This window comes from Ziziphus jujuba, chromosome 10 (genome assembly GCF_031755915.1).
Source record: "Ziziphus jujuba cultivar Dongzao chromosome 10, ASM3175591v1".
NCBI classification, from domain to species: Eukaryota; Viridiplantae; Streptophyta; class Magnoliopsida; order Rosales; family Rhamnaceae; genus Ziziphus; species Ziziphus jujuba.
Genome location: NC_083388.1, coordinates 23,724,470 through 23,748,384, shown reverse-complemented (window position 1 = coordinate 23,748,384; position 23,915 = coordinate 23,724,470). Strand labels below are relative to the sequence as shown.

Here is a 23,915-nt window from a genome sequence, read left to right as displayed (position 1 = left end):
TTTTGGAACTTTATATGATAAACATATATTGGAATATATGGAGTATATTTAAGTCTAATAAAATTTCATATGATATAAATTTATATGATTATTTATGTATTTTGATTAATAATATCGTATCAGATTCATATCAGTGTCATCTAGTAAAATTTAATAAATTAATAAATTTTAACGATTGAAATACGATAAAAACGATAAACCTATTAGATCCATTAAATAATAATATTTTGATAACTATATAAATTTTATAATATTAAAATTATTTAATTTATTGTTAAATATATATTAATTTGTTCTCTTTTAGTTAAATTTTTAAAAAATCTAAAAACAAACAATAATTTTTTGTAATTTTTAAAAAAATATTATTTTATTATTTCAAATATAAGTTAAATTTAAATTTTTAAATTTGTAGTTATGATTAATGGGTTAACGGATTGGGTGATGGGTTATACAATAATTTATCGAATAGTTTCGGATTTATTTATTTTCACACATAAGCTTAATGGATTGTGTTTGGATTAACTTAATTTCACACGAATACAATACAACACGATACGAATACGATTTAATACGATATACCTAAATATATTTCTTCAGCAACGATATTAAATTAAATTCTTAGATATGTAGAATTATCTGCAATATAATGTTCTCCGAAAATGGAAACTCCATTAACTCTGAAAATTGCAAGGAAAAATGTTAAATTAGAATATTGATGTTTTTGTATTTGTATGTCATAGATTTAATGTACCAATTTAAATTAAGTAACCAATACTCAAATGGATAAAAAGTGTTAACAGAGTCTTTCGGCAAGAGAATAGTTCCTTTTAACTTTAAATGCAGAGTTATTTTATATTATCCTTTATCTAATGAGTATTTTCCTCACCACGCATACGCAAACGTGGATTTAATTTTATTTATTTATTTATTATATATATATATATATATATTTGTAAGGTTCATACGCAAACATAGCTTGACCGCAGCAAGTGTTGAATTTAGAAGATCCAAACAAACCATTTATATAGATATCAATGATCAGCAAATGTTGGATATTTGTGTTGGCGTTAGGCCTTCTTCCACCTCATCTAGAGAAAATAAAATTAATGTAGGATTTTTTTTTTTTTTTTTTTTTTTAGAGAATAGAAAAATTAATGTATGTTATTACTTAAATTAGCTCATTAAAAAATCAGTAACAAAATATTCACATGTTATCCATAGATTAAATAAGAAGCATTTTATTTTATTTTATCATAAATAAGAAGCATATATCATTATTATTCTTCCAAGTATTCAACGTTTACAATCAAATACTTCTTTGACACAAGAAGCATATGGCCATTTTATTCTAGTATTATTAGAAAAGAGATTAAAACACTGAAACAAGGAAGATGTTTTAGTCTCAACAGTTGACAAACTCGTAGTTGACAGTAAGGAAGCCTTGTGCATAGCCTTGTTTATCGGTGTCAATCTGATTAAACACGTTCACATCCAAATCTAGCCCACCATTGCTGCACTGATCCACAATTCTCACCGTTACTTGGGCTTGTGTCCTTGTGTTGGTCACCTGCACAGGATCCATAAATTAATGTACAGCCCATCATTATGCTCTTTCTAGCTCTCAAAAGAAAACTGGATATATTTGCATCTTCAAGAATAAATTCAAAATGAAATTGGCAATGTTAAAATCCTTTTTTCCCACAGAATTTTTTTAGTTTTGTTGTTTATAAGAGAAACTAAATGAAAAAGAAAGAAGAAAATTAAAACAACAAAGTTGTACGTACCCTCAAGCACTTGCCACAAGACTCCTGGCCACGAGGCCCAACAGGTCCACAAAAGGCAGTCCATCCATATTGCCTACGCCATTCCAAGGGCTTGTTGGCGTCCCAGGTTGAGCAGTAGACGCTGGCAGCGTTATAGTCCCAATTGATATTCTGTGGATTGTACAAATGGTATGTTGCTCTCACATTGCTCGCACTCTGCGCACTAGCACTTGCCACCATGCACATCATCAACACCACCAAAGCGCTCATCTTCTCCATGATCTTTTTCTCTGTAATTATTACTACTAAATGGTTGAGGTTGAGATATTTTGAGGATTTGTGGCAGAAAATGGCTTCAATTTATAGACAGTGAGGACCCCATTTGGAAATTTACTAGACTAGCCTTGTTGTTTGAAAAGTATGCCATATGAAATTTCTATCACCTTGACCGGTGTGTATAGTACGAACATGGCACGGTTGGCTGATGCTGCATGCAGACGCGGAAAAATGCAAACAAGAGAAGGATTGAGAAAGATAAAGAGGCATCGACTAGACTAGTCAATTTGGACAACTCAAATTTGTGTAGTCTTTGGTTGTAGGTGTGGGTTTTCGGTCATGAAACGTCGCTTTAATTCTAGGATAAATACATTGGAAGATACAGATTACTGCAGGGTACATTGTATACATTAGAAACTGGTTAAAAAATAGAAATAACATAACACGGGCATCTTTTTTTTTTTAATACATTAAATAATCTGAACAACGCAAACATGTAATGCAAACATCTAAAGTTATTAAGATTCTTTTGTCTGTGGGGAAACTAAGCACCAACTGGATCTATTGAAAGAAATGGGCACTGGTTATTGTTACAACTTAAAAGAGCACCATATTAGCTAAATGACATAAATATGTAAAGCATGTATATACATATATAAAGAAGAAAACAAGGCGATCAATCTCTTACAATTGATCGGCACAAATTAATATATAAAAACAATAAGGGTAGAAAACATTAGCAAAGATTTGAATGCACACAAAGCTTCTTATAGCAAATCAGCAATTATGATTCATGATACAACCACCTTGCCTTTTCTCCCACTAAACAAGAACCGCTCTTGCACCCTGTGATGCTCGGACTCTTCAAAATTATCGAAGCACCCATGTCGACACGACACGGATACGGGTGCGCAATCCGTTCTGAATACACCATGGGAAAAATAGGTGTGGCTATTTCGTACAATCAACATTTACCGAACTTCTATGAAGAAAATGAATAATCCATCCACGGAGAGAAAAGAGAGAGAAAAGCATCTGGAAAAAGGGGAAAGAAGAAAGAAAAAAGAGATGGAAAAAAAGATAAAAAAGAAAGTATACGAACTGACATAAAAAGAAAGAACAGAGATTCCTACTGGCTTAGTTTCCATGATGGAACTGAAAAAAGATGAGAGAGGAGAAAGGATTGAAGAAAAGCATGGTGAAGAGAAGCATCGGGCTGTGAGATCTCTATACACTTAGCAATGTAACTTGAGAAGCTTTGAGAAGAAAACGTGCACCTAACCTATTAATTACAAAATTAGATAAAAAATTGTTGTTTTTAATTTTATTTTTTTTAACCATCAGTATGGAGAAGAGATAAAATTCCCATCTTCCGAATTATTGGAAACTCTTAAATTTTAACAAAATATAATAGAATTCTATCCCAAAAAAAAAATATAAATATAAAAATTAAAATTAAATAAAATATTAATTTTCTAATAGAAATATGAAAAACGACAGCTAAATAAATTATTAATTTTTTAATAAATGATATATTTTATAATTTTTTCCTGTTATAATTTTATTTATTTAATATGCTTCCATTCAAATATGTTGAATTTTCATATTATAAGTTTTGTATTTATTATTATGTAGTTAATACTTATCTATAGATATAATTTATATAAAAATAAAAAATTTATATAAAATTTTTTTATTTTTGTCAAACGTAATCCGGCACTTATCATCTGTATTTCTGTCTTCTAAATTTTGAAAATTAACGAATCCAACACTTAGATATGTACCCGTATCCGACATCCGCATCCGAGTCCGAGCAGCCTAATCCGAGCAACATAGCTTGCACCTAGTATCACAGCTGGGATCATAAAGGTCCGAGCTTCCCAATTCCTCTCAAGATAACAGTCGTAGCTTCCTTCAAGAGCTTATGACAAAGGGGGCACGTCATGCATGCCTCGAGCGTCTTCCTCTTCACTTTCACCACCTGACCCGTCATCTCTCTCCTATTCAATCTCTCTCTATATAAATTGCTCTCTCCAAACGGCATTCAATTACAAACCCAACTGAGAATCACGAAGCAAAACAACATGGATACATGAAAAAAAAAAAAAAAAAAAAACAAATAGAAACCAAAGGATTTTGTTTGGCTTTTACTTGACGTGGTGGTGGAGAGAAGGCGTGGATCTGAGAGTGTGATCGAAGTGGCGGCTTTTGGGATGAAACTGAGAAATGGGTTTGGATTGTTCGAGGTAAACATACGTTGGGTTTGAAAGATTTTGGACAAGGAAGCTCAGAGGGGGTTTTTTCAGTTTCGACGAAAAAGCATGAGAAAAAAACTAAGCAAAAACTAAAAGGATGTCTGTTACGCGTGCAACTGTGACCGTGAGTGATCACCGAGTCTCAGTTCGATAATTACTATTTACGGATTATGTATAAAATGCTTCCTCCAGATACTGTTACGAACAAAAAAAAAAAAAAAGAAAAAAAGAAAAAGATACTGTTACGTTAAACCTGCAATCTTTTATTCTTTTATTTTTCTTTTTTTCTTTTTTCTTTTTCTCTTTCTTTTATTTTTTTCTAAAATCCAGTTTAAGCATAATTTAATATGAAATAAAAAGGAAAATAAAAACATTTTTAAACTCTATGTTGGTAATTATGAATTAAAAAAATTGTAATTTCGTTCAGAACTTTCATTTTTATATAAACGTGACCTTCACTTTCGAATTCTTGAATGAAAATTAGTTTTAAGTCATTTTCTTGATGTCCATAAATTAATTTATGTAAATTCAAATAATCAAAATTAAATTAATGAAAAAGTAAGAATTATAGGATATTTTTTAATATTTTATTGAGTAGTTATACGTACAGGTATCAATTAATGGATAACCAGTAATTCCATGAGTATGGATCAAAGATCGTGATGTACAATAATATTACTAACTAAAAGAAAGTACCAAATTCATGTTTTATTAATTTTCCACTTACAAACAAAAAAAAAAAAAAATTTAGTCTTTTTCCTCTGTCTTGATTACGATTATACACCCTCTCGTGATCCAATAAAATTAATTGCCAAAATTGCAAGTCTAATTATGATTTGCAAGATAAGATCGGGAGATCTAATCAGTTTACATGGCATATATGCGAGAGAATTACTAGGTTTTTATAATTATTGAATATTGGGACAATGAATTGTATATTAAAGTAAAATAATGATCACAGTTTTTAGTTTATCCCTTATTATAGTATTATTATAAACTTAATGTATTGTCAAAGACATATTTATGAATTAATTAAAAAGTAAATGCATGAATCAGGTTGTAATCCTCTTCTTTTGTTGAATGATCCTCTTTTATCAAAATATTCACGTATACATATATATATATTGAAACGACTTCTCCTCCCTTATTAATTTGATTAGAGTTATAATTATCTTTTATTGTAATTAGGAAGACCAAAATGGTTGTTAAAGTGGAAAATTAGACCCTTATTGTTGTAGGTAGAAACCCTATGCGTTTGGGTTGCTTTCATTGATTGTCTTTATTAGCTAGCGGATCAATTAATTCACTGAAAAAACAGTACCCTCATTATAACTCAATCTTCTATCTATATATTCAAAAAGAGATGAAAAAAATTAGGTAGTAAACAGTATTCATGTAATTAAAATATCATTTATTTCTCCCAAATAGTCAAAAGTGTACATTTAAAGCAAACACTTCTATAAGATTCTAAGAAGAGGGCACTATATATTTACTTATTTATTTTGCTAGTGTGGCTGTGGCTAGGCCCCCAGCCCAAGACTCGATCCCGAGCACACACAGGCTGGAATGTGGAACCTCTGCCACTTGAGCTCCACGGCGAGTCCGTTCGCTTATTTATTATACTTTTCATATTGCATAGATATTACATAGTCTCCTAGCAGTTGACAAACTGATAGCTGACCATAAGATGGCCTTGATCATGGCCTCTACCATTGGTGTCAATCTTGTTAAAGACATCAACATCCAAGTCAAGCCCACCATTGTTGCATTGGTCCACAATTCTCACTGTTGCTCGAGCTCCTGTCGCTGTGTTCGTTACCTGCAAAATTCGTTACCAAAAAGCTAGCTTTATCAAATCAAATTCAACGAGAACAAGAGAAGAAAATAAAAAATAATAAAAAATAAAAGGCTTTAATTACCCTCAAGCATTTGCCACAAGCAGCCTGGCCACGAGGACCAGCAGGTCCACAGAAAGCGGTCCAACCATATTTGCGACGCCATTCCAAGGGCTTGTTTGCGTCCCATGTGGCACAGAAGGCATTAGCCCTCGACAAATCGTATCCGATATTCCGTGGATTGTACAAATGGTAAGTTGCTCTCACACGATTGGCGCTGTTTGCAGTCCCACTACCCACCAAGCAGGTAATTAGCAGCAGTACCATCAAAAAGCTCATTACGATCTTCCCCTGCATCTTCTCTGTTTTTCTGCTTATCTGGTTTTATTTTTTGAAGTGGCTGAGAATGTAAGTGGTGGCAGAAATGGGTTGAATTTATAAAGGAGAGAGATTAAGGAGGACTTTATTACAATTACTAGACTAACCTTTATTGTTGGAAAAGTAGGCCATGGAAATGAAACTCTCCAATTTTCCCACTACCTTAGACTGATACATTATCAAACATGTGTTTTGTTGGGTGTGTGTGGCAGAGCAGACAGAGAAACATAGCACTTGGCTGTTGTAGCACGGAGACACGCACTCACGCAATGTCGAGAAGGGGGAGGAGAGAGAGAGAGAGGGAGAGAGGGAGAGATATACCGACTTCACTTGGCCAATTTGGAAAACTTATCAAATAAACGGGTCATGGATGGTTTTTGTGGGGTGGGCATTGGACCGGTTAAACCGATCAAATTGATATATTTGATTTGGTTTGGATTGATTTTAATTTATTAATTAATTTGGTTCGATCAAATATATAAAAAATTTGAAATGTTCGATTCGAGTTGCGAGTTAGATAAAATTTTATCCAATTCAACATGCATCAAACCGATCATCATATTTTATTAGTTATTAAAAGTTATGTTTGTTAACATTTTATTGTTAATTCTATATTATCAATTATCTTTTAAATTAATTAATATTTTAGTAATACACTTAATGTTTATTTATTGCTAATGCTAGTTACATTTAATGTTTAATGTTTAATGTGTAATTTTATATTTGAAGGATGAATGTAATATGGTTTATGGAGGTAGTAAGCTTTGCATGGCATATTGTGAGAATGGAATTGAAGAGTGTGGAAGAAGACTTTTTAAAATAATTTTTATTTTTATGGATTGTTAATTTATTTAATTATAAATTTATTTTGAAATTTAAGATTTCAAATATAGGTTATATTCTATTTTATAACTAATAATGGTTGTAAATTTGTTGTAGAATTTATTTGTTGGTATATGATGTATTTGCATAATGAGGTTGTAATTGTAAACTTTTATTACAGTTGTATGGTTTTATGTTGTATTATTTCACATGTTTGATGCTTAATAGTTAGTTTATTTGATATTTTTGCTTAGGTGAATGTATGTAAAAATTATTTAATTTAAATAGTAATTTAAAAAAATACTTAATTCAAAATATAATATATGAATATAATTGAATATTGATAATTAAAAAGGTCTAAAAAACTTTATACAATTTTGATCCAATGTAGAAAATTTTTTATTTTAAAATAGCAAAAATAAAAAAATTTTGACCAAAATCCAATATAAGGCCCAAACTGTTAGTCCAACCCAAACCGACCAATGGTCATTGGTTTGGTTCGGTTTCATATCCAACCCAAATCGAATTAGTCAGTTTAGTAATAAAAAATTTATAAAACCAAACCAATCCGTACCAAATCCACCCTTAATGGGCGTGGTGGATATTTTTGGATCATAAAATATGGCTTTTGTATATCCCTTACTCCATTAAAAGGGAAAGGAAGATTTTGGAACTTTATAGGATAAACACATATTGGAATATATGGAGTATATTTCTTCAACAACAATATTAAATTAAATTCTTGAATATATAGAACTATCTGCAGTATAGTATCCTCCAAAAATTCTTTCCGTGGTTGATTTTTTTGACATAATAATCTCAACTCGATTAGTGGTGAACAATTGAATATGTAAAAACAAATTGAAAACTCCATTAACTCTGAAAATTGCAAGGAAAAATGTTAAATTAGAATATTGATGTTTTTGATATTTTTGTATTTGTATGTCATAGCTTTAATATACCAATTTATAGCAGGTAACCAATACTTAATGGATAAAAAGTGTTAAAAGAGTCTTTTGGCAAGAGAATAGTTCTTTTTAACTTTAGATGCAGAGTTATTTTATATGATTCTTTATCTAACGAGTATTTTCCTGACCACGCATACGCAAAGTGGATTTAATTTTATTTTTTACTTTAAATATATATATATATATATATATATATAAGGTTCATACGCAAACATAGCTTGACCGCAGCAAGTGTTGAATTTATCAGATTCAGACAAACCATATTCATAGATATCAATGACGAGCAGAAATTGTATATTTGTGTTGGCGTTAGGTCTTCTTCCACCTGATCTAGAAAAAAAATAAAATTAACCCACATAAAATTAATGTAGGATTTTTTTTTTTTTTTAGAGAATAAAAAAATTAATGTATGTTATTACTTAAATTAGCTCATTAAAAAATCAGTAACAAAATATTCACATGTTATCCATAGATTAAATAAGAAGCATATATCATTATTATTCTTCCAAGTATTCAACGTTTACAATCACCAATTTCCCTCTTTCTTTCTTTCTTCTCATAGTGCTTTCTGATGTTGGATTCGAAGGACGATCTTGAAGCTATGGAAGGAGGTTTTATGCCCAATTTCAGGCGTCCAAATGGTGGACCATAACACACACGACATTGATTCTGAAGCAGTGGAGAGAGAGAGAGGGAGACAGAGAGTTGCAGGGAGCTTTTGTGTGATTAGTTTGCTGATTTCTTTCTTCGACCATAGACTTGGAATCGAATTATGAAATCACTCGGACCGCTGAGTTCATTAGCAGTGGCGGCTTCACCAGAGTCGCTTTACAGGTGATTACTCCTCTTTGATTCTCGTGTCTTTTTTTTTTTTTTTTTTTTTTTTTCTTCTTTGGAAAAACTAAAACATATGAAGTAGCAGAAATAGATTATTTTGCACCGCCTTTTTACTAAGTTTTTAGGGCGATTGTGTTTTGGCTTGTGAATAAAACTAAACTAACCAAGTTTGTAAATTTCATTTCCCAGATCAGCTCCTAAATGAGTCGGTGATAGTTGGGAGTGTTTTGCTGGACAAGCTTTGGTGTCTACGAGAATCTCAATCCGATAGCGACTGGAAGGGCAACGTAAAAGATGTATCTTTGTTTATGATGGCTGACACAGCGTACAGTAGCTGTTGCGTGGATGAAGTCGGAGCATCGCACATCAATGCTGATTATGTCGTGCACTACGGCCACGCGTGCTTCAGCCCGTGTGTTCTCGTTAATAAAACCTTTACTAAAGCCTTTTTTTTTTTTTTTTTTTTTACAAACTATATTATAGGATTGTTTGTTTTAAAGCCGAAAAAAAAAAAAAAAAAGTGTTTCTGTATATTATCTGAGAAATTTTGTCTTAGCTGTAAATTGTTGTGTCTCAATTTGTTTGCGTTCTTTTTTGGCATCAAGATTAGATTTTGAAGCCAACGAAGCTTCTTCTTCAAAAAAGTGGTTATTTTGTTTCTGTATATTATGCAACAATTGATTTTGGTTTCATAGTTTCAAAAGCCTCTTCTTTTTCATTATTGGCAGGACTACAACTCTTCCAACATTCTTTGTTTTTGGAAAAGCGTCAACTGGTGTCCAATTGTGTAAAAAATTTATCAGATCATGCTGTGAGAAACGGCAAACCTGTCTTGGTAAAGTGGTTTACTAGAGAATTATTATTATGAACTTCTATGCTATACTAAATTTGCAATAAGCATGCTTTTTTTTTTTTTTTTTAAATTTTTTTTACACCTTTAGGATGATTTAGTACTGAGATCATGTCGTTTCACATATAGCCAAAACAAATTATCTCAGCTATCCAATCTCAACATAGTTCATTCAATCTAAATGCAGGTCCCCTTTAGGCTAGAATATGCACATTTGATACAGCATATAAGAGATGAAGTGGTAGAAGCATGTATGAGTAGCTCTAGATTAGAAATCCAATTTGCTAGAACTATGTCTTCGGACATGAGTCCATCAGAATCTCATAAGATCTCCAATGGGAGCTTGGAAGCAGCTAGTGTCTTCTCTGATGATAAATGTATCAGGACAGTAGTTGGTAATAGATATACCATTGGAGGCTTGGTCTGGGAATTACATGAGGAACACAAAATGGAGGACTACTTGATTTTTTGGATTGGTTGTGAAAATGCTGCATTTGCAAGTGTTGTAGTGACGTTAAATGGTTGTGAAATAGGTATACATATAAGTTACCTGGTTTTGTATGAAATTTATTGTGTCTGCATGTAATATTGCTTGAGATATTTATTGTGTTATTAAGTTTACTTTTCCTTTTGCCAAATTCTTCTAGTATATGCAAGTCCTTGTGCTAGTTCTCTCTCTCTTTCTCTAAATTAATAAATCTTTCTTTAATTATGGTATTACTGGTTTTAATCAGATATGATGCAAAGTCAAATTGCATGGTGACAGACTGCTCTTAACAAAGAAGAATTCTTAAGCAAAGGTATGGTCTCAAATAATGGTACTCTCTTTTCTCCTTTCTAAAAATCCACTCCCCTGCTTGTATTAATGTACAATTTGTTTTACTAAAAGAGTGATGATGTTTGTACAGATGTTACCTGGTCAAGAGAAGGCAAAGGATGTGAACATTGTTGGTATTCTGGTTGGAACTCTTGGTGTAGGTGTGTTCCTGTAGGCTCCTTTAATATTTCTCCTGTAGTAATTTACTCTGCATTTTTCATCTTTAGATAAGGCATGGCTTTTCACTGTGTTGGGATTCTAGTAAATTTTTATGGATCTTATCATGCACAGCTTGCTAAAAGAAAACTTTGTTGAATGATTTATTTTTTCCCAATTCTGTAGTAATTGTTTTGACATACATTATTTATTTATTTGTTTTTCTAATTTCCACCATCATAAGTTTAGCATATGTATGTATAATTCCACAACTATTGATGCAGCTGGTTACCTACACATGATTAATCTGCAAAATGATGGTTTGGTCATTGATTATATATGAATTTATTGCTCATAAACTCATCAAATTTTTTGGACGTTATTTGGTTTGAAAGTGGTCAAAAGATAAGAATCTTTTATGGGATTTATATTACAATTATTTAATTTTCTTTTTTCTTTTGTCATTTTTAATATCCATATGTCAATTAGTCCATTTGAGTGTCTTGTAAAAGCTAATTTATTCCATAAGACTCCTGCTTTAATAGATTTCTAAAGGTATATGTGGAGAATAAAATATTTTTCTATATGTGGAGAATATAAGATAGTTTTCTTTCCATCGTTTGGTCAAGAGGCTCAAGCTAATATTACTGAGAAGCTCATATTCTAAAATGAGATTGAAATGTAAACATAATAGAAATTTTAACTTTTCCATGAAAACGTGTTAGGAATTGTTTTCTCTTTCTTTATCCTTTTTTTTTTAATAAAATTCAAACTCCAAGCATGGCAATAAGTTGGGGAAATTGTTTCATTATTCAATATTAATGTGATGGTTAATAATGCTCCTAACAAACAACAACTTCCTCAAGACAGTTTATTTCCACATGTAATTATCAATGTCAGACTAAGAAGAGAAGATCAAAATTTGAATCTTATATGTATATAAGCTAAAACTTCATGGAGAAATTTCCAAATTATCATTGCTTTCCTTTGCCACCTTTGCGGGAAAAAAAAAAAAAAAAAAAAGCACACTTGAATGCCTTCTATTATATAGATTCCACAGTTTTATGTCCTCATAAATTACGTGCTGTAGAAACAATTCCAGATTATGATCCATGTAGAGAGGTAACTATCCATCCAGTGCCATATTTCCTTTCAAATTCTTATTAACACAAAAGGGTCCTTATAGAAATGAAAGAGAAAGAAATAAATTTTGAAGTATTTTTAAAGGTTCCCTACGTGCATAAATTCTACGTAACAAACTTTTGCTACTTTGTGAGTGTGTGAGAGTGAAGGTTGAAAGTATATATAATGTGCGTACAATATGAAATATATTCATGTATTGGCATAGCATTTCTGGACTTGAATTTGTTGGATAAGTTTTAGGAAAAAAGTTTATTATGATATGCAGCCTCTATGTGAGCTTTTGTTTCCACGAAGAGCATTTGTTTTCTTTGAAATTATATACTTGCTATTACTTAAATTTTAAATGACATGCAAATAGCTTCTTGATTCATGCTATATGGTTAATAGTCCAATGCACTTGACAAGCTGCAATGTACCTCTCGAAACTCACTTGCTTATGAGGATAATCCAAATGGTTGGACAGCTTTCTATTTTCAATTGATGCGTGCAGAATACCCTCACCTCAATAGCATGAAGAAATTGCTTAAATATTTGTTAGGATATGAAAATTGACGTAATTTTTTGTAACATTGTCTCTTTTTTATTATGTCATTGTGATCTTCTAATAATGCTCTGAATTGTCAGACCACTTGAATATTTTATATTTTAATTTAAAGCTTTTTATTTTTTATTTTTAATGAAATTTATGATTTTCAATTGAATACTTCATACATGAAACAGGTAAAACTGAGTCTTTAGATCCAAAAACAACTATTCTGGTACCTGAAGACAGATATGGACTTCATGCAATTGATACATTGGACCCTGACATGGTAAGGCCTAAATTCTTTTCTTTAAATTTATTTAAGTTCTTATATTATGAAGCTAATTTTTGAGTCTATTTTGCTACTTGTATGAATTTTTTTAAGGAGAAACTTCCAGAGTTCCTTTGCAGATATTTCTTACTATCCTAGTTTTGGAGAATATTACCTACATCCTTCTAGAATCCCAAACCTGTTGTTGATATCCTCAACAATTCCTTCCTTCTATCTTACCAGTTTTGGTGTTTGTGTTGTTCAAAGTGTAAGCTGAAATATTTATTCCAGTTAAGCTCAAATAACCAATTCTAATGGCATCTTATGGAGTATCTGTAGGCAACATCAGGATTTTTTATATTATAATGAGTGGCCCATCCTATTAAGTGGCATCTTTAACAATGTATTTATTTGCATGGTTTTACTAGTTGGTTTATGCAGACAAGTTTCACCTTGAACTATATGTCTCTCACAATAACTTCATGTAAGATTCTCTAATAAAAATTTTCAATCTTTCACACTTAACATGGTAATGTTGTCAACCTGTTAACCTCACTAGTACATGTAGGAAATTGATAATAAAGCTCTGCCTCCTAGAATTGATTACTTTACATTTTGAAAGGCAGAGGATGTGGTTAGCTCTTAGCAACGTGCTAGAAAAGGGGTTTGTCTTAGTTAAAATTGCAATCAACAAAGCAAACAACTTTGATGACAGACACCTATTGTCTTCAACACGTTGCCTTCTTTTGATTAAAATAGGAAAAAAAAAAAAAAAAAAAAAACTTCACTGACAAAATAAGTGATGGTGATTGAAGTGGATCAGAAATTTCAGGTGTTCAGAGAAGAAAACAAAATTGAACAGCCTTTGCAACTGCAGAGCATAAAAGTTACTAGTGCAGGTTTTGCCTTAATGAAGAATGTTTTATTTTCTGGAGCTTCTTGGGTTGTAGGTGCTTTAAATAAGATTCTGAAACCAGCCAGAAGATTGAGGAGAACATAGGAAAGTGATTGAATAGGAACAAAAAGAAGAAAAATGGCATAAAACTATGCTCAAGCTTATCCATCCGAGTCTACACCAAGCGAGGATCAGCCATCTAAGGATGAACCTGCTCAAGGTTTGATGCTGAGATATGGTCCTGTAAAGTAAATACTTCTTAGCATTTGTATTCAGTTCTATTTAGAAGTGGCCCTTTTCTAGGCCATTGGGTGATTGATGAGAGTTCATCTATGCCTTTGTATGTGACAATTTCCTATAATTTACTGATGTTTATGGAGCTATCTATTTCTTTTTTCATACGTTCTCAAATGGTGACTTGCAAGTGGCACACTTTTGTTTTTATAATTTCGAACCTTTAATTTTTTTTATTTTCCTGTTGCTTGTTATGCTTTCACAGCGCCGCATTGTGCAATGGATTTATGCTGTTTTTATTATTGTGTTTTTTTATCTTTTAACTGATTGCTTCAAAATGTTTGTATTCTTGGAATGTATGTCGAGTTATGAATTGTGAAATGGAAGTTCAGCCGACATAATGAATACTCAGGATACCACAATTATATTTTAGATTAGAGATGTGCAACATAATGATAGTTGGATGTCGAAGTCACAAACGTACGATCTACATTGAAAATTTATTAAAATACACATCACCAACGTATTTCTTCCTAAACCAACTTATGTAATCCGGGCCAAATAAAACATCCTCTTCACTGCTTCTGTACTCGATGAACTTCAAAGCAAAGACATCACAATCACCCCTGCATAATTACATTTAATGAAATGGCATCAAATATGTTGATAACGAAAACCAACCATGTGTATTTCCACATGTAAGCACAATAACAAAGCATCAATAAAAGTTAATTTCAAATGACAACACATTCATACTCATTATTTTGGCGAGGTGCATCTTTGATCATAATCATCCTGAATGGATCTAAACTAGGAAGCATGTCCTAATTCTTATTGTAATACTCCCCAAACACCACAATTCCATTTGAGAGCTTCGATAGTATGTGTTTCCACCAAGAACGTGCTAAATCTAGCTTTATTAATGATCATCGTTGACAAAATAAGAGAAAAAAAAGACATTAAGAAATGAAAACATTTAAATAGTACTTATCCGAAACCAAATAAAAGAGAAACAGACCTTAGGAAGTGAAAACATTTAAAAAAAATGACTACGGATAGTGCATCGGTAGTTACCGATGTCGACAGTTTCATCGGTAATTATCGAAGGGCCTTTGGTAATTACAATTGACAAATTTTTTGACTCCCACAAGTCTCCTAATGTGTGTTTGTGCAACAACATGCAAAATATACATTCATCAATGATCCTAAATAGAGAAATTTCCATAAAATTCGGAAAAAGTTTTAAAATTGCCAAAAAAATTTGATTACTGTAGGGCCTTCGGTAATTACCGATGAAACCATCGGTAATCAAATTGAACTTGCTGGAAAAATTACCGAAGGTTTCATCGGTAATTATCGAAGGGCATTCGGTAAGTACAGATAATTACAGTTGATAAATTTTTTGACTCCCACAAATCTCCTAATGTGTGTTTCGTGTAACAACATGCAAAATATATATTCATCAACGATCCTAAACAGCAAAATCCCCATAAAGTTCAAAAAAAGTTCTAAAATTGCAAAAAAAATTTGATTACCGTAGGACATTCGGTAATTACCAATGAAACCATCGATAATCAAGTTGCCCTTGCTGGAAAAATTACTAAAGGTTTCATCGGTAATTATCGAAGGCCTTCGGTAATTATAGTTGACAAATTTTTTGACTTCCATAAATCCCCTAATGTGTGTTTTGTGCAACAACATGCAAAATATACATTTATCAATGCTCCTAAACAGAAAAATCCCTACAAAGTTCGGAAAAAAATTCTAAAATTGCCAAAAAAATTTGATTACCATAAGGCCTTCGGTAATTACCGATGAAACCATCGGTAATCAAATTGCCATTGCTGGAAAAATTACCAAAGGTGTCATCGGTAATTACCGAAGGGCCTTCGCTAATGACAGTTGGCAAATTTTTTCACTCCCACAAGTCTCCTAATATGTGTTTCGTGCAACAACATGCAAAACATACATTCATCAATGATCCTAAATAGTAAAATCCCCATAAAGTTCAGAAAAACTTTTAAAATTGCCAAAAAAATTTGATTATTGTAGGTCCTTCAGTAATTACCAATGAAACCATCGGTAATCAAATTGCCCTTGCTGGAAAAATTATGAAGGTTTCATCGGTAATTACCGAAGGACCTTCGATAATTACAGTTGATAAATTTTTTGACTCCCACAAGTCCTCTAATGTGTGTTTCATGCAACAACATGCATAATATACATTCATCAATGATCCTAAACAGTAAAATCCCCATAAAGTTAAGAAAAACTTTCAAAATTGACAAAAAAATTTGATTATTGTAGGTCCTTCGGTAATTACCAATGAAACCATTGGTAATCAAATTGCCCTTGCTGGAAAAATTAGGAAGGTTTCATTGGTAATTACCAAAGGGCCTACGGTAATTACAGTTGATAAATTTTTTGACTCCCATAAGTCCTCTAATGTGTGTTTCATGCAACAACATGCAAAATATAAATTCATCAATGATCCTAAACAGCAAAATCCCTATAAAGTTCAGAAAAAGTTCTAAAATTGCCAAAAAAATTTGATTACCATAGGGCTTTCGGTAATTACCAATGAAACCGTCGGTAATCAAATTGCCCTTGCTAGAAAAATTACCAAAGGTTTCATCGGTAATTATCGAAGGCCTTTCGGTAATTATAGTTGACAAATTTTTTGACTCTCACAAGTCCCCTAATGTGTGTTTCATGCAACATATGAAGAGAAATAAAGGGTTTTCCACTTTTAAATGATCTTTGACATGGATATGTTAATTCATACTTTATCAACCACTTTTAAATGTTCTTCTTAAAAAGTGATATAGTTGAAAATGTTGGGGTCCCATTCCTCAAAACAGGTTATGTTTATTACTTATCTTATGGACCAAATAATGATAATTTTGATAGATTTTCTAGTTAGCATAGCATGGGTCTGATAAAAAATCCTTTGAAAAGTGAAGCTAATTTAATTATACATTACATGTCAGGGCTTTGCTTTAATTAGCAACTGAAATTTGAATTATGTAATACACTAGAGGAATATGTTTTTCTTACAAAATTTGTCATGATAGAGATATTCTTTTCTGTTATATCTGCAGCATTTTAGAGGCTTAAGTTTTCCTGCTCTTTCGTTGGTTGGTCCAAATGCTGCAATCATCCATTATGCGTCACAAGCAGAAACTTGTGCTTAGTTTAATCCAGACAGCATATATCTTTTTGACTCAGGAGCGAAGGCTTGTTAGCTATAATTAACTATTATATGTACTTGACTGGTAACAATTATGTAAAAATTACAAACTACATTCATGCACTTATTTTTATTAAATATTTTAGCTAGATAGACTATGTTTTCTATTGATACATTTTTAACTTATAAGTGGTTATCTTTATGGGCATTTATGCAGTATTTACATCGAACAACTAATATACGGACAGTTCATTTTGGAAAACCATTAGAACATGAGAAACCATGCTATAATGCAGTAAGTGCTAATCTATTTTGTTTTTCCTTTTTATTATCATTATTATTATTATATTTTTTTTCAAGTATTGCAAAGGGATGTGGTTTGCTTCATTTTGCAGGTCCTCAAAGGTCATATTGCACTTGGGAATGCTCGATTTCCTAATGGAACTAATGGTATTTTATTTTCTTTTTCAAATAATGTATTTCATTTTAGGTGAAATGTATTGACCATATTCTTGTAAGTTTGTGATAGGAAGGTACATGTTCATTTTCCTATAGGAAATGCCCTAGACATTCTTGCTCGAGTTCCACTATGGAAAAATGGTCTTGATTATCAGCATGGTACAGGCCCAAATGGAATTGGGTCTTACCTTAATGTTCATGAAGGCAAGTGTGTTTTACTACTTCTTTCCTGTATTATTTGTGTTTTGATTTCAAGGCTATAGTAAGTTTTCCTTCTTCTTCTTTTCCCCTGTTTAATTCATTTTACACATTGAACAAGACCCTATTTAATTAGTTTCAAACCACATGCTCGAAATGTACCACTACAAATTGTGGACTTCAAATTTCTTGTTTCAGAACCTTGTTACTATGAGGATAGGAGTTTTGGTATAAGGTTGGAGAATGTCCTTATAAGGTTGGAGCTCTAATTGTGGACTTCCAATTTATTTTATCCAATAAATTTTATTCTACATCTTCATAGATCGAGTATGATACAAACAAGAACCGAATAACATTACTTCTAGGGTCAGTCTTAAATGACATTGTTTTGGCCTTCGAAGACAAAGAAAAATCATAGTTATTGTGTCTTCCCATTCAATTTGTTCAAAGATATGCCATGACACATAATAGGCTCTTAACATGTTATTTTGTCTTCCCATTTAATTTGTACTTAAGTCTCTCATCCGCTATGACAATCTGCAACTCCCTTCATAGAGAACCCTTAAGAATAATGCAACAGAAAGAATAGCTTAACAATCATTCTAATTGCATGCTACATAGATTGAGTATGATACAAAATTGTATTCAAATTTTGTTAATGATAACTTGTAATGTTTTTGTCATGTGTCTTTTAAATTCGAATCAATAAGAGTTTGTCATCATTATATATTTTTTTGGCCACTGTGTTGTTGGTAGTATTTATATTTATACCATATATACATATGTTTGTCCAAATATTTATATTTATATTTTAGCCTTTTACATATATGTTATATTCGATGGTTTGTTGTCAATAAGAAAATAATGGTATGGCAAGAATATTGTATTGGTGGCCTCAATTTATATTTGTTCAATTTTTTCAAAGTAAATCATTACAATTCAATCCAATAACCTTCGATAATGTGTGTTTCTACCAAGAACATGCTAAATATAACTTTATTAATGATTCTGACAAAAGAATATGCAAAAGATTTGAAAAAAGTGAGAAAATTACAAACAAAATGGATTATCGAGGGTAATTTTTCCATCAACTACAAATTGATTACTCTAGATTTCATCAGTAATTACTGAAAGCTCTACGGTAATCAAATTTTTGTGCCAATTTCAGAACTTTTTCAGAACTTTTAGGGTTTTTTCTCCTTAAGATCATTGAAGAAAGTATTTTTGCATATTGTTGCATTTAACACACATTAGGGGACTTGTGGGGGCCAAAAAATTAATAAAATGTGATTACCATAGGAGTTTCGGTAATTACCGATGAAACCTACAATAATTTTTCAATCAAGGACAAATTGATTACAGTAGATTTCACTGGTAATTACAGAAGGCCCTACGGTAATCAAATTTTTATGCCAATTTGAGAACTTTTTCATAATTTTGTCTTAGTCTCACCCACTTTGAATCCCTGATATGTTTGCCTCATTCCTCCGTCACCATGCAATTTTCCAAAAACTCATATACTAATGTAACATGAAAGGTCAGGAAACTATCAAATGACATATTTAACAACCAAAGAATTAAAGAGTGGGCCATTAAATGACATATTTACCAGGGAAAAAAAAAATCAAAGAGTTGTGCAAATTTATGGTTCAAATTATGAATATATTAAATACTCTAAATTATGCAGGATTGTAGAGTTTCATTAATGATGTTTAACTCTCAATATCTGGTTGATATTGAAAATGAAAAGATTGGTCGTGTTTTTAAACTTGATTCCCTTAAAAATGGTGATCTATGGAAGGACGGACCTAAGAAACCGTATGATCATTTTTATACACTAAAATACCAGAACAAGCATGAAAATTATAAGGAATGCATAAAAAGTTGATTCCAAGTATCTGGAAGTCCAGCAATACACCAATGGTTACAGCCCATGCGCCTAAAGCCATTATAAAAGCCAGGATGTGCATCTTTTGTGAGTTGTGATAAAGTTGTTATGTCCAGCAGATGAACATGTTTTCTCATTCCGGTTAATACATCTTTCACCACATATAATGCCTCGGGCAATCCACCTCGATAACTGATCCACTTAGGAGTTTTGTCTCATTTTCACAGTTTGTCACCCCTAGCTCATTTCAATCCCTTGCCACTAAATATGAAAAGGAAAAAAAAGAAAGAAAAAAAAAAGCATCAAAGAAATTCATGAAATTAATTTTTGGTTTTTTTAAAAAAAAAATGGTGATGGGAAAGAAGCAAACTTAATGGTAGTGGGTAAGAGAAATTCCTTGGAAGATGACATTGGTTTTACCATGATTCATAGTAGAATCCACCCACTTAGCCCATGTTGTCAAACCCTTATGAAAAGCAACCATACAATCCATGTCTTTGAGAGTTTGGTTACCATATTGAGAATTTAAATGCTCTCTTTCTAGTCCTTAGGAACTAAAGTGAAGGTAGTTCATAGGGATGCAGATTGGACAAAACAGGAAGACAAAAGTAGCAGAGAAAAGAAGTTAATCACATGTTTATAGCAACTTCATTAAAAACTCTATGAGCAACAGAGCATTTAAATTCTTTTTTAATCATATGCTTATAGCAATTTCATTAAAAACTCTATAAGCAATAGAGCATTCAAATTCTTTTCCTCTTTTGTTTTCTTTTACCTGGTATCACCTCTAACTAGACCCCATTTGTACCCAACAAGGACTGATTCCTTAAAGCCAATATTAAATCCCTCTTGTGCTACAGCTTCTTCTCTTGCTATGAGACCATCATGATATCCACTCTAGTAATACACCAATTGTTACATGAAATTCACAGAAACGGTGTGGGGGCAGCGATTATTACTTCTAGACAAAAAAAAAAAAAAAAAAAAACACCCACAACTTCTATATGTTAAGGAGGGACACTACATCAACCTCACAATCAAGTGCACAAGGATAACGATATGCACCTGACCTAAGGCATTTTCAAGCACATTTTTGGAATTGTAACCAATAGTATGGGTTTCTCAATCTGTAAATATCAGTTTATCATGGAAGTCTTGAGTGCCATTAGCCTATAATACAAAACCACAAGCAGACTAATACCACATCTCCACAACCCACCTCAAATTCATAAAATAGGAGTAAGTATAAGACAGTTCACCTATCCTATCCCCAACTGCATATTTGTAATCAACTTGAAAATTAATAATGTTCCACTAGCCAAGCCTAAGAAATTCTAACCTTGGCTGAAAACTAAACAGAAATAAATTAAGGCAAACTAAACAACATAGATGGTATACCTCATGGTCCATATAGCAGGTATAACATCTTTTTTAAATATTAACTAATTGTAAACAAAAAAAGAAGAAGTTAACTTATATAATTCGCCATAGAACATATAACTAAAGGATACCATAAGAATCACTTTGGTCACATCGGGCACTTGGCATAAGATCACTTTCTATTTGATGCTGCAAGCTTTCCAAGTGAAGCTCCTCTGCAAAACTACTGCTCACCTTCGTAACCATAAACAAGAAACCAACATAAAATCAAAATAAAGTTATGTAATTAAATTATGACATCTAGCAGGATGGAGAGTGTCATATAAACAAGAAAACAAATGATTCAACATTTGAAGCAGATTTTAACCATAACTGCTTCCTACTTATTCTTCAATTTTGTTTTTTTGGGTTTTCTTTTTTTTCAATTTCCTTTAATATTCAGTTGCAATCAGAAAATTCAACAAACACTTGTGAAGTGTTTCTGACCTTAAAGCAGTACAGAAACCGACCCTAAAGCATATACTCATAATATTTAATCACCCCACTAAATTGTATAACATACTACTACTACTACTACTTGATTTCGACTAGTTTCCGCCATTCCAATCATCGTCTTCACCTTTCACCAATCAAGCAAAAACCCAAGCTTAAAAAAAAAAAAAAAAAAGCAATCAAAATACACAGATCCTTACCTGAAACGCAATTTTTCCTTAGTCTTTCATATGTTTGCAAGGGAAGAGGTAAGAGATGCAAGGAGATGGAGCACCGATTTTTTTTTTTTTTCTTAATGAGATTGTGTGTGAGTTTTCTGGGGGATGAAGAAAAATAGAAAAGCCGAGTGCAGAAACTAAAGACTGTGGGTTTCTCGGACTAAAGGAATGAAGATAGGAAAGTAAAGTAATTTTTTACTTTCATTGGGGATAAAATGGGAAGCAAGGGGCGGATAAAAAAAAACTAAGAAATAAGGGGTATATTTCATTAGAAGCCTTGAAAGAACGACATTGAGCCAAATTCCCCTTAAACACGTTCACATCCAAATCTAGCCCACCATTGCTGCACTGATCCATAATTCTCACCGTTACTTGGGCTTGTGTCCTTGTGTTGGTCACCTGCACAGGATCCATAAATTAATGTACAGCCCATCATTATGCCCTTTCTAGCTCTCAAAAGAAAACTGGATATATTTGCATCTTCAAGAAGAAATTCAAAATGAAATTGGCAATGTTAAAATCCTTTTTTCCCACAGAATTTTTTTAGTTTTGTTGTTTATGAGAGAAACTAAAGGAAAAAGATAGAAGAAAATTAAAACAACAAAGTTGTACGTACCCTCAAGCACTTGCCACAAGACTCCTGGCCACGAGGCCCAACAGGTCCACAAAATGCAGTCCATCCATATTGCCTACGCCATTCCAAGGGCTTGTTGGCGTCCCAGGTTGCGCAGTAGACGCTGGCAGCGTTATAGTCCCAATTGATATTCTGTGGATTGTACAAATGGTATGTTGCTCTCACATTGCTCGCACTCTGCGCACTAGCACTTGCCACCATGCACATCATCAACACCACCAAAGCGCTCATCTTCTCCATGATCTTTTTCTCTGTAATTATTACTACTAAATGGTTGAGGTTGAGATATTTTGAGGATTTGTGGCTGAAAATGGCTTCAATTTATAGACAGTGAGGACCCCATTTGGAAATTTACTAGACTAGCCTTGTTGTTTGAAAAGTATGCCATATGAAATTTCTATCACCTTGACCGGTGTGTATAGTACGAACATGGCACGGTTGGCTGATGCTGCATGCAGACGCGGAAAAATGCAAACAAGAGAAGGATTTAGAAAGATAAAGAGGCATCGACTAGACTAGTCAATTTGGACAACTCAAATTTGTGTAGTTTTTGGTTGTAGGTGTGGGTTTTCGGTCATGAAACGTCGCTTTAATTCTAGGATAAATACATTGGAAGATACAGATTACCACAGGTACATTGTATACATTAGAAACTGGTTAAAAAATAGAAATAACATAACACGGGCATCTTTTTTTTTCTTTTTTTTCTTTTTACATTTTAATACATTAAATAATCTGAACCACGTAAACATGTAATGCAAATATCTAAAGTTATTAAGATTCTGTTGTCTGTGGGGAAACTAAGCACCAACTGGATCTATTGAAAGAAATGGGCACTGGTTATTGTTACAACTTAAAAGAGCACCATATTAGCTAAATGACATAAATATGTAAAGCATGTATCTACATATATAAAGAAGAAAAGAAGGCGATCAATCTCTTACAATTGATCGGCACAAATTAATATATAAAAACAATAAGGGTAGAACACATTAGCAAAGATTTGAATGCGCACAAAGCTTCTTATAGCAAATCAGCAATTATGATTCATGATACAACCACCTTGCCTTTTCTCCCACTAAACAAGAACCGCTCTTGCACCTTGTGATGCTCGGACTCTTCAAAATCATCGAAGCACCCATGTCGACATGACACGGATACGGGTGCGCAATCCGTTCCGAATACACCATGGAAAAAATAGGTGTGGCTATTTCGTACAATCAACATTTACAGAACTTCTATGGAAAAAATGAATAATCCATCCACGGAGAGAAAAGAGAGAGAAAAGCATCTGGAAAGAGGGGAAAGAAGAAAGAAAAAAGAGATGGAAAAAAAGATAAAAAAGAAAATATACGAACTGACATAAAAAGAAAGAACAGAGATTCCTACTGGCTTAGTTTCCATGGTGAAATTGAAAAGAGATGAGAGAGGAG

General features: G+C 32.4%; 3 protein-coding genes, 1 long non-coding RNA gene and 1 pseudogene across 4 annotated transcripts; 1 reads left to right on the top strand and 4 right to left on the bottom strand.

Annotated features, from left to right (window-relative positions):
* Positions 1-1,218: 1,218 nt before the first annotated feature.
* Positions 1,219-2,110, bottom strand: LOC125421189 (pathogenesis-related protein PR-4-like). Its single transcript, XM_048469285.2, has 2 exons — positions 1,785-2,110; positions 1,219-1,567 (listed from the first exon to the last, which is right to left on the bottom strand). The coding sequence occupies exons 1-2, from the start codon at positions 2,040-2,042 to the stop codon at positions 1,403-1,405; spliced, it is 423 nt and encodes a 140-aa protein (XP_048325242.2). The 5' UTR covers positions 2,043-2,110; the 3' UTR covers positions 1,219-1,402.
* Positions 2,111-5,684: 3,574 nt separating this feature from the next.
* LOC107412151 (pathogenesis-related protein PR-4) lies at positions 5,685-6,801 on the bottom strand. The gene is made up of 2 exons (XM_016019863.4): positions 6,214-6,801; positions 5,685-6,113 (listed from the first exon to the last, which is right to left on the bottom strand). The coding sequence occupies exons 1-2, from the start codon at positions 6,484-6,486 to the stop codon at positions 5,949-5,951; spliced, it is 438 nt and encodes a 145-aa protein (XP_015875349.3). The 5' UTR covers positions 6,487-6,801; the 3' UTR covers positions 5,685-5,948.
* A 2,097-nt stretch (positions 6,802-8,898) lies between these two features.
* Positions 8,899-13,676, top strand: LOC107412156 (uncharacterized; annotated as a pseudogene).
* Positions 13,677-19,625: 5,949 nt separating this feature from the next.
* Positions 19,626-22,050, bottom strand: LOC132799635 (uncharacterized). Its single transcript, XR_009634458.1, has 3 exons — positions 21,831-22,050; positions 20,179-21,372; positions 19,626-20,019 (listed from the first exon to the last, which is right to left on the bottom strand). It is a non-coding gene; the product is annotated as an uncharacterized LOC132799635 (long non-coding RNA).
* Positions 22,051-22,180: 130 nt separating this feature from the next.
* LOC107412155 (pathogenesis-related protein P2) lies at positions 22,181-23,152 on the bottom strand. The gene is made up of 2 exons (XM_060811959.1): positions 22,465-23,152; positions 22,181-22,328 (listed from the first exon to the last, which is right to left on the bottom strand). Exons 1-2 carry the CDS (start codon positions 22,720-22,722, stop codon positions 22,302-22,304), a joined length of 285 nt encoding a protein of 94 aa, XP_060667942.1. The 5' UTR covers positions 22,723-23,152; the 3' UTR covers positions 22,181-22,301.
* Between the last annotated feature and the right edge of the window lie 763 nt (positions 23,153-23,915).

Excerpts from the sequence above, each read along its gene's own strand:
- LOC107412151 (XM_016019863.4), bottom strand. The coding sequence starts at position 6,486 with ATGCAGGGGAAGATCGTAATGAGCTTTTTGATGGTACTGCTGCTAATT. Across the intron at positions 6,114-6,213 it reads CTTGTGGCAAATGCTTGAGG|GTAACGAACACAGCGACAGG; the intron begins GTAATTAAAGCC and ends CGAATTTTGCAG.
- LOC125421189 (XM_048469285.2), bottom strand. The coding sequence starts at position 2,042 with ATGGAGAAGATGAGCGCTTTGGTGGTGTTGATGATGTGCATGGTGGCA. Across the intron at positions 1,568-1,784 it reads CTTGTGGCAAGTGCTTGAGG|GTGACCAACACAAGGACACA; the intron begins GTACGTACAACT and ends GATCCTGTGCAG.
- LOC107412155 (XM_060811959.1), bottom strand. The coding sequence starts at position 22,722 with ATGGAGAAGATGAGCGCTTTGGTGGTGTTGATGATGTGCATGGTGGCA. Across the intron at positions 22,329-22,464 it reads CTTGTGGCAAGTGCTTGAGG|ATGCAAATATATCCAGTTTT; the intron begins GTACGTACAACT and ends TTCTTCTTGAAG.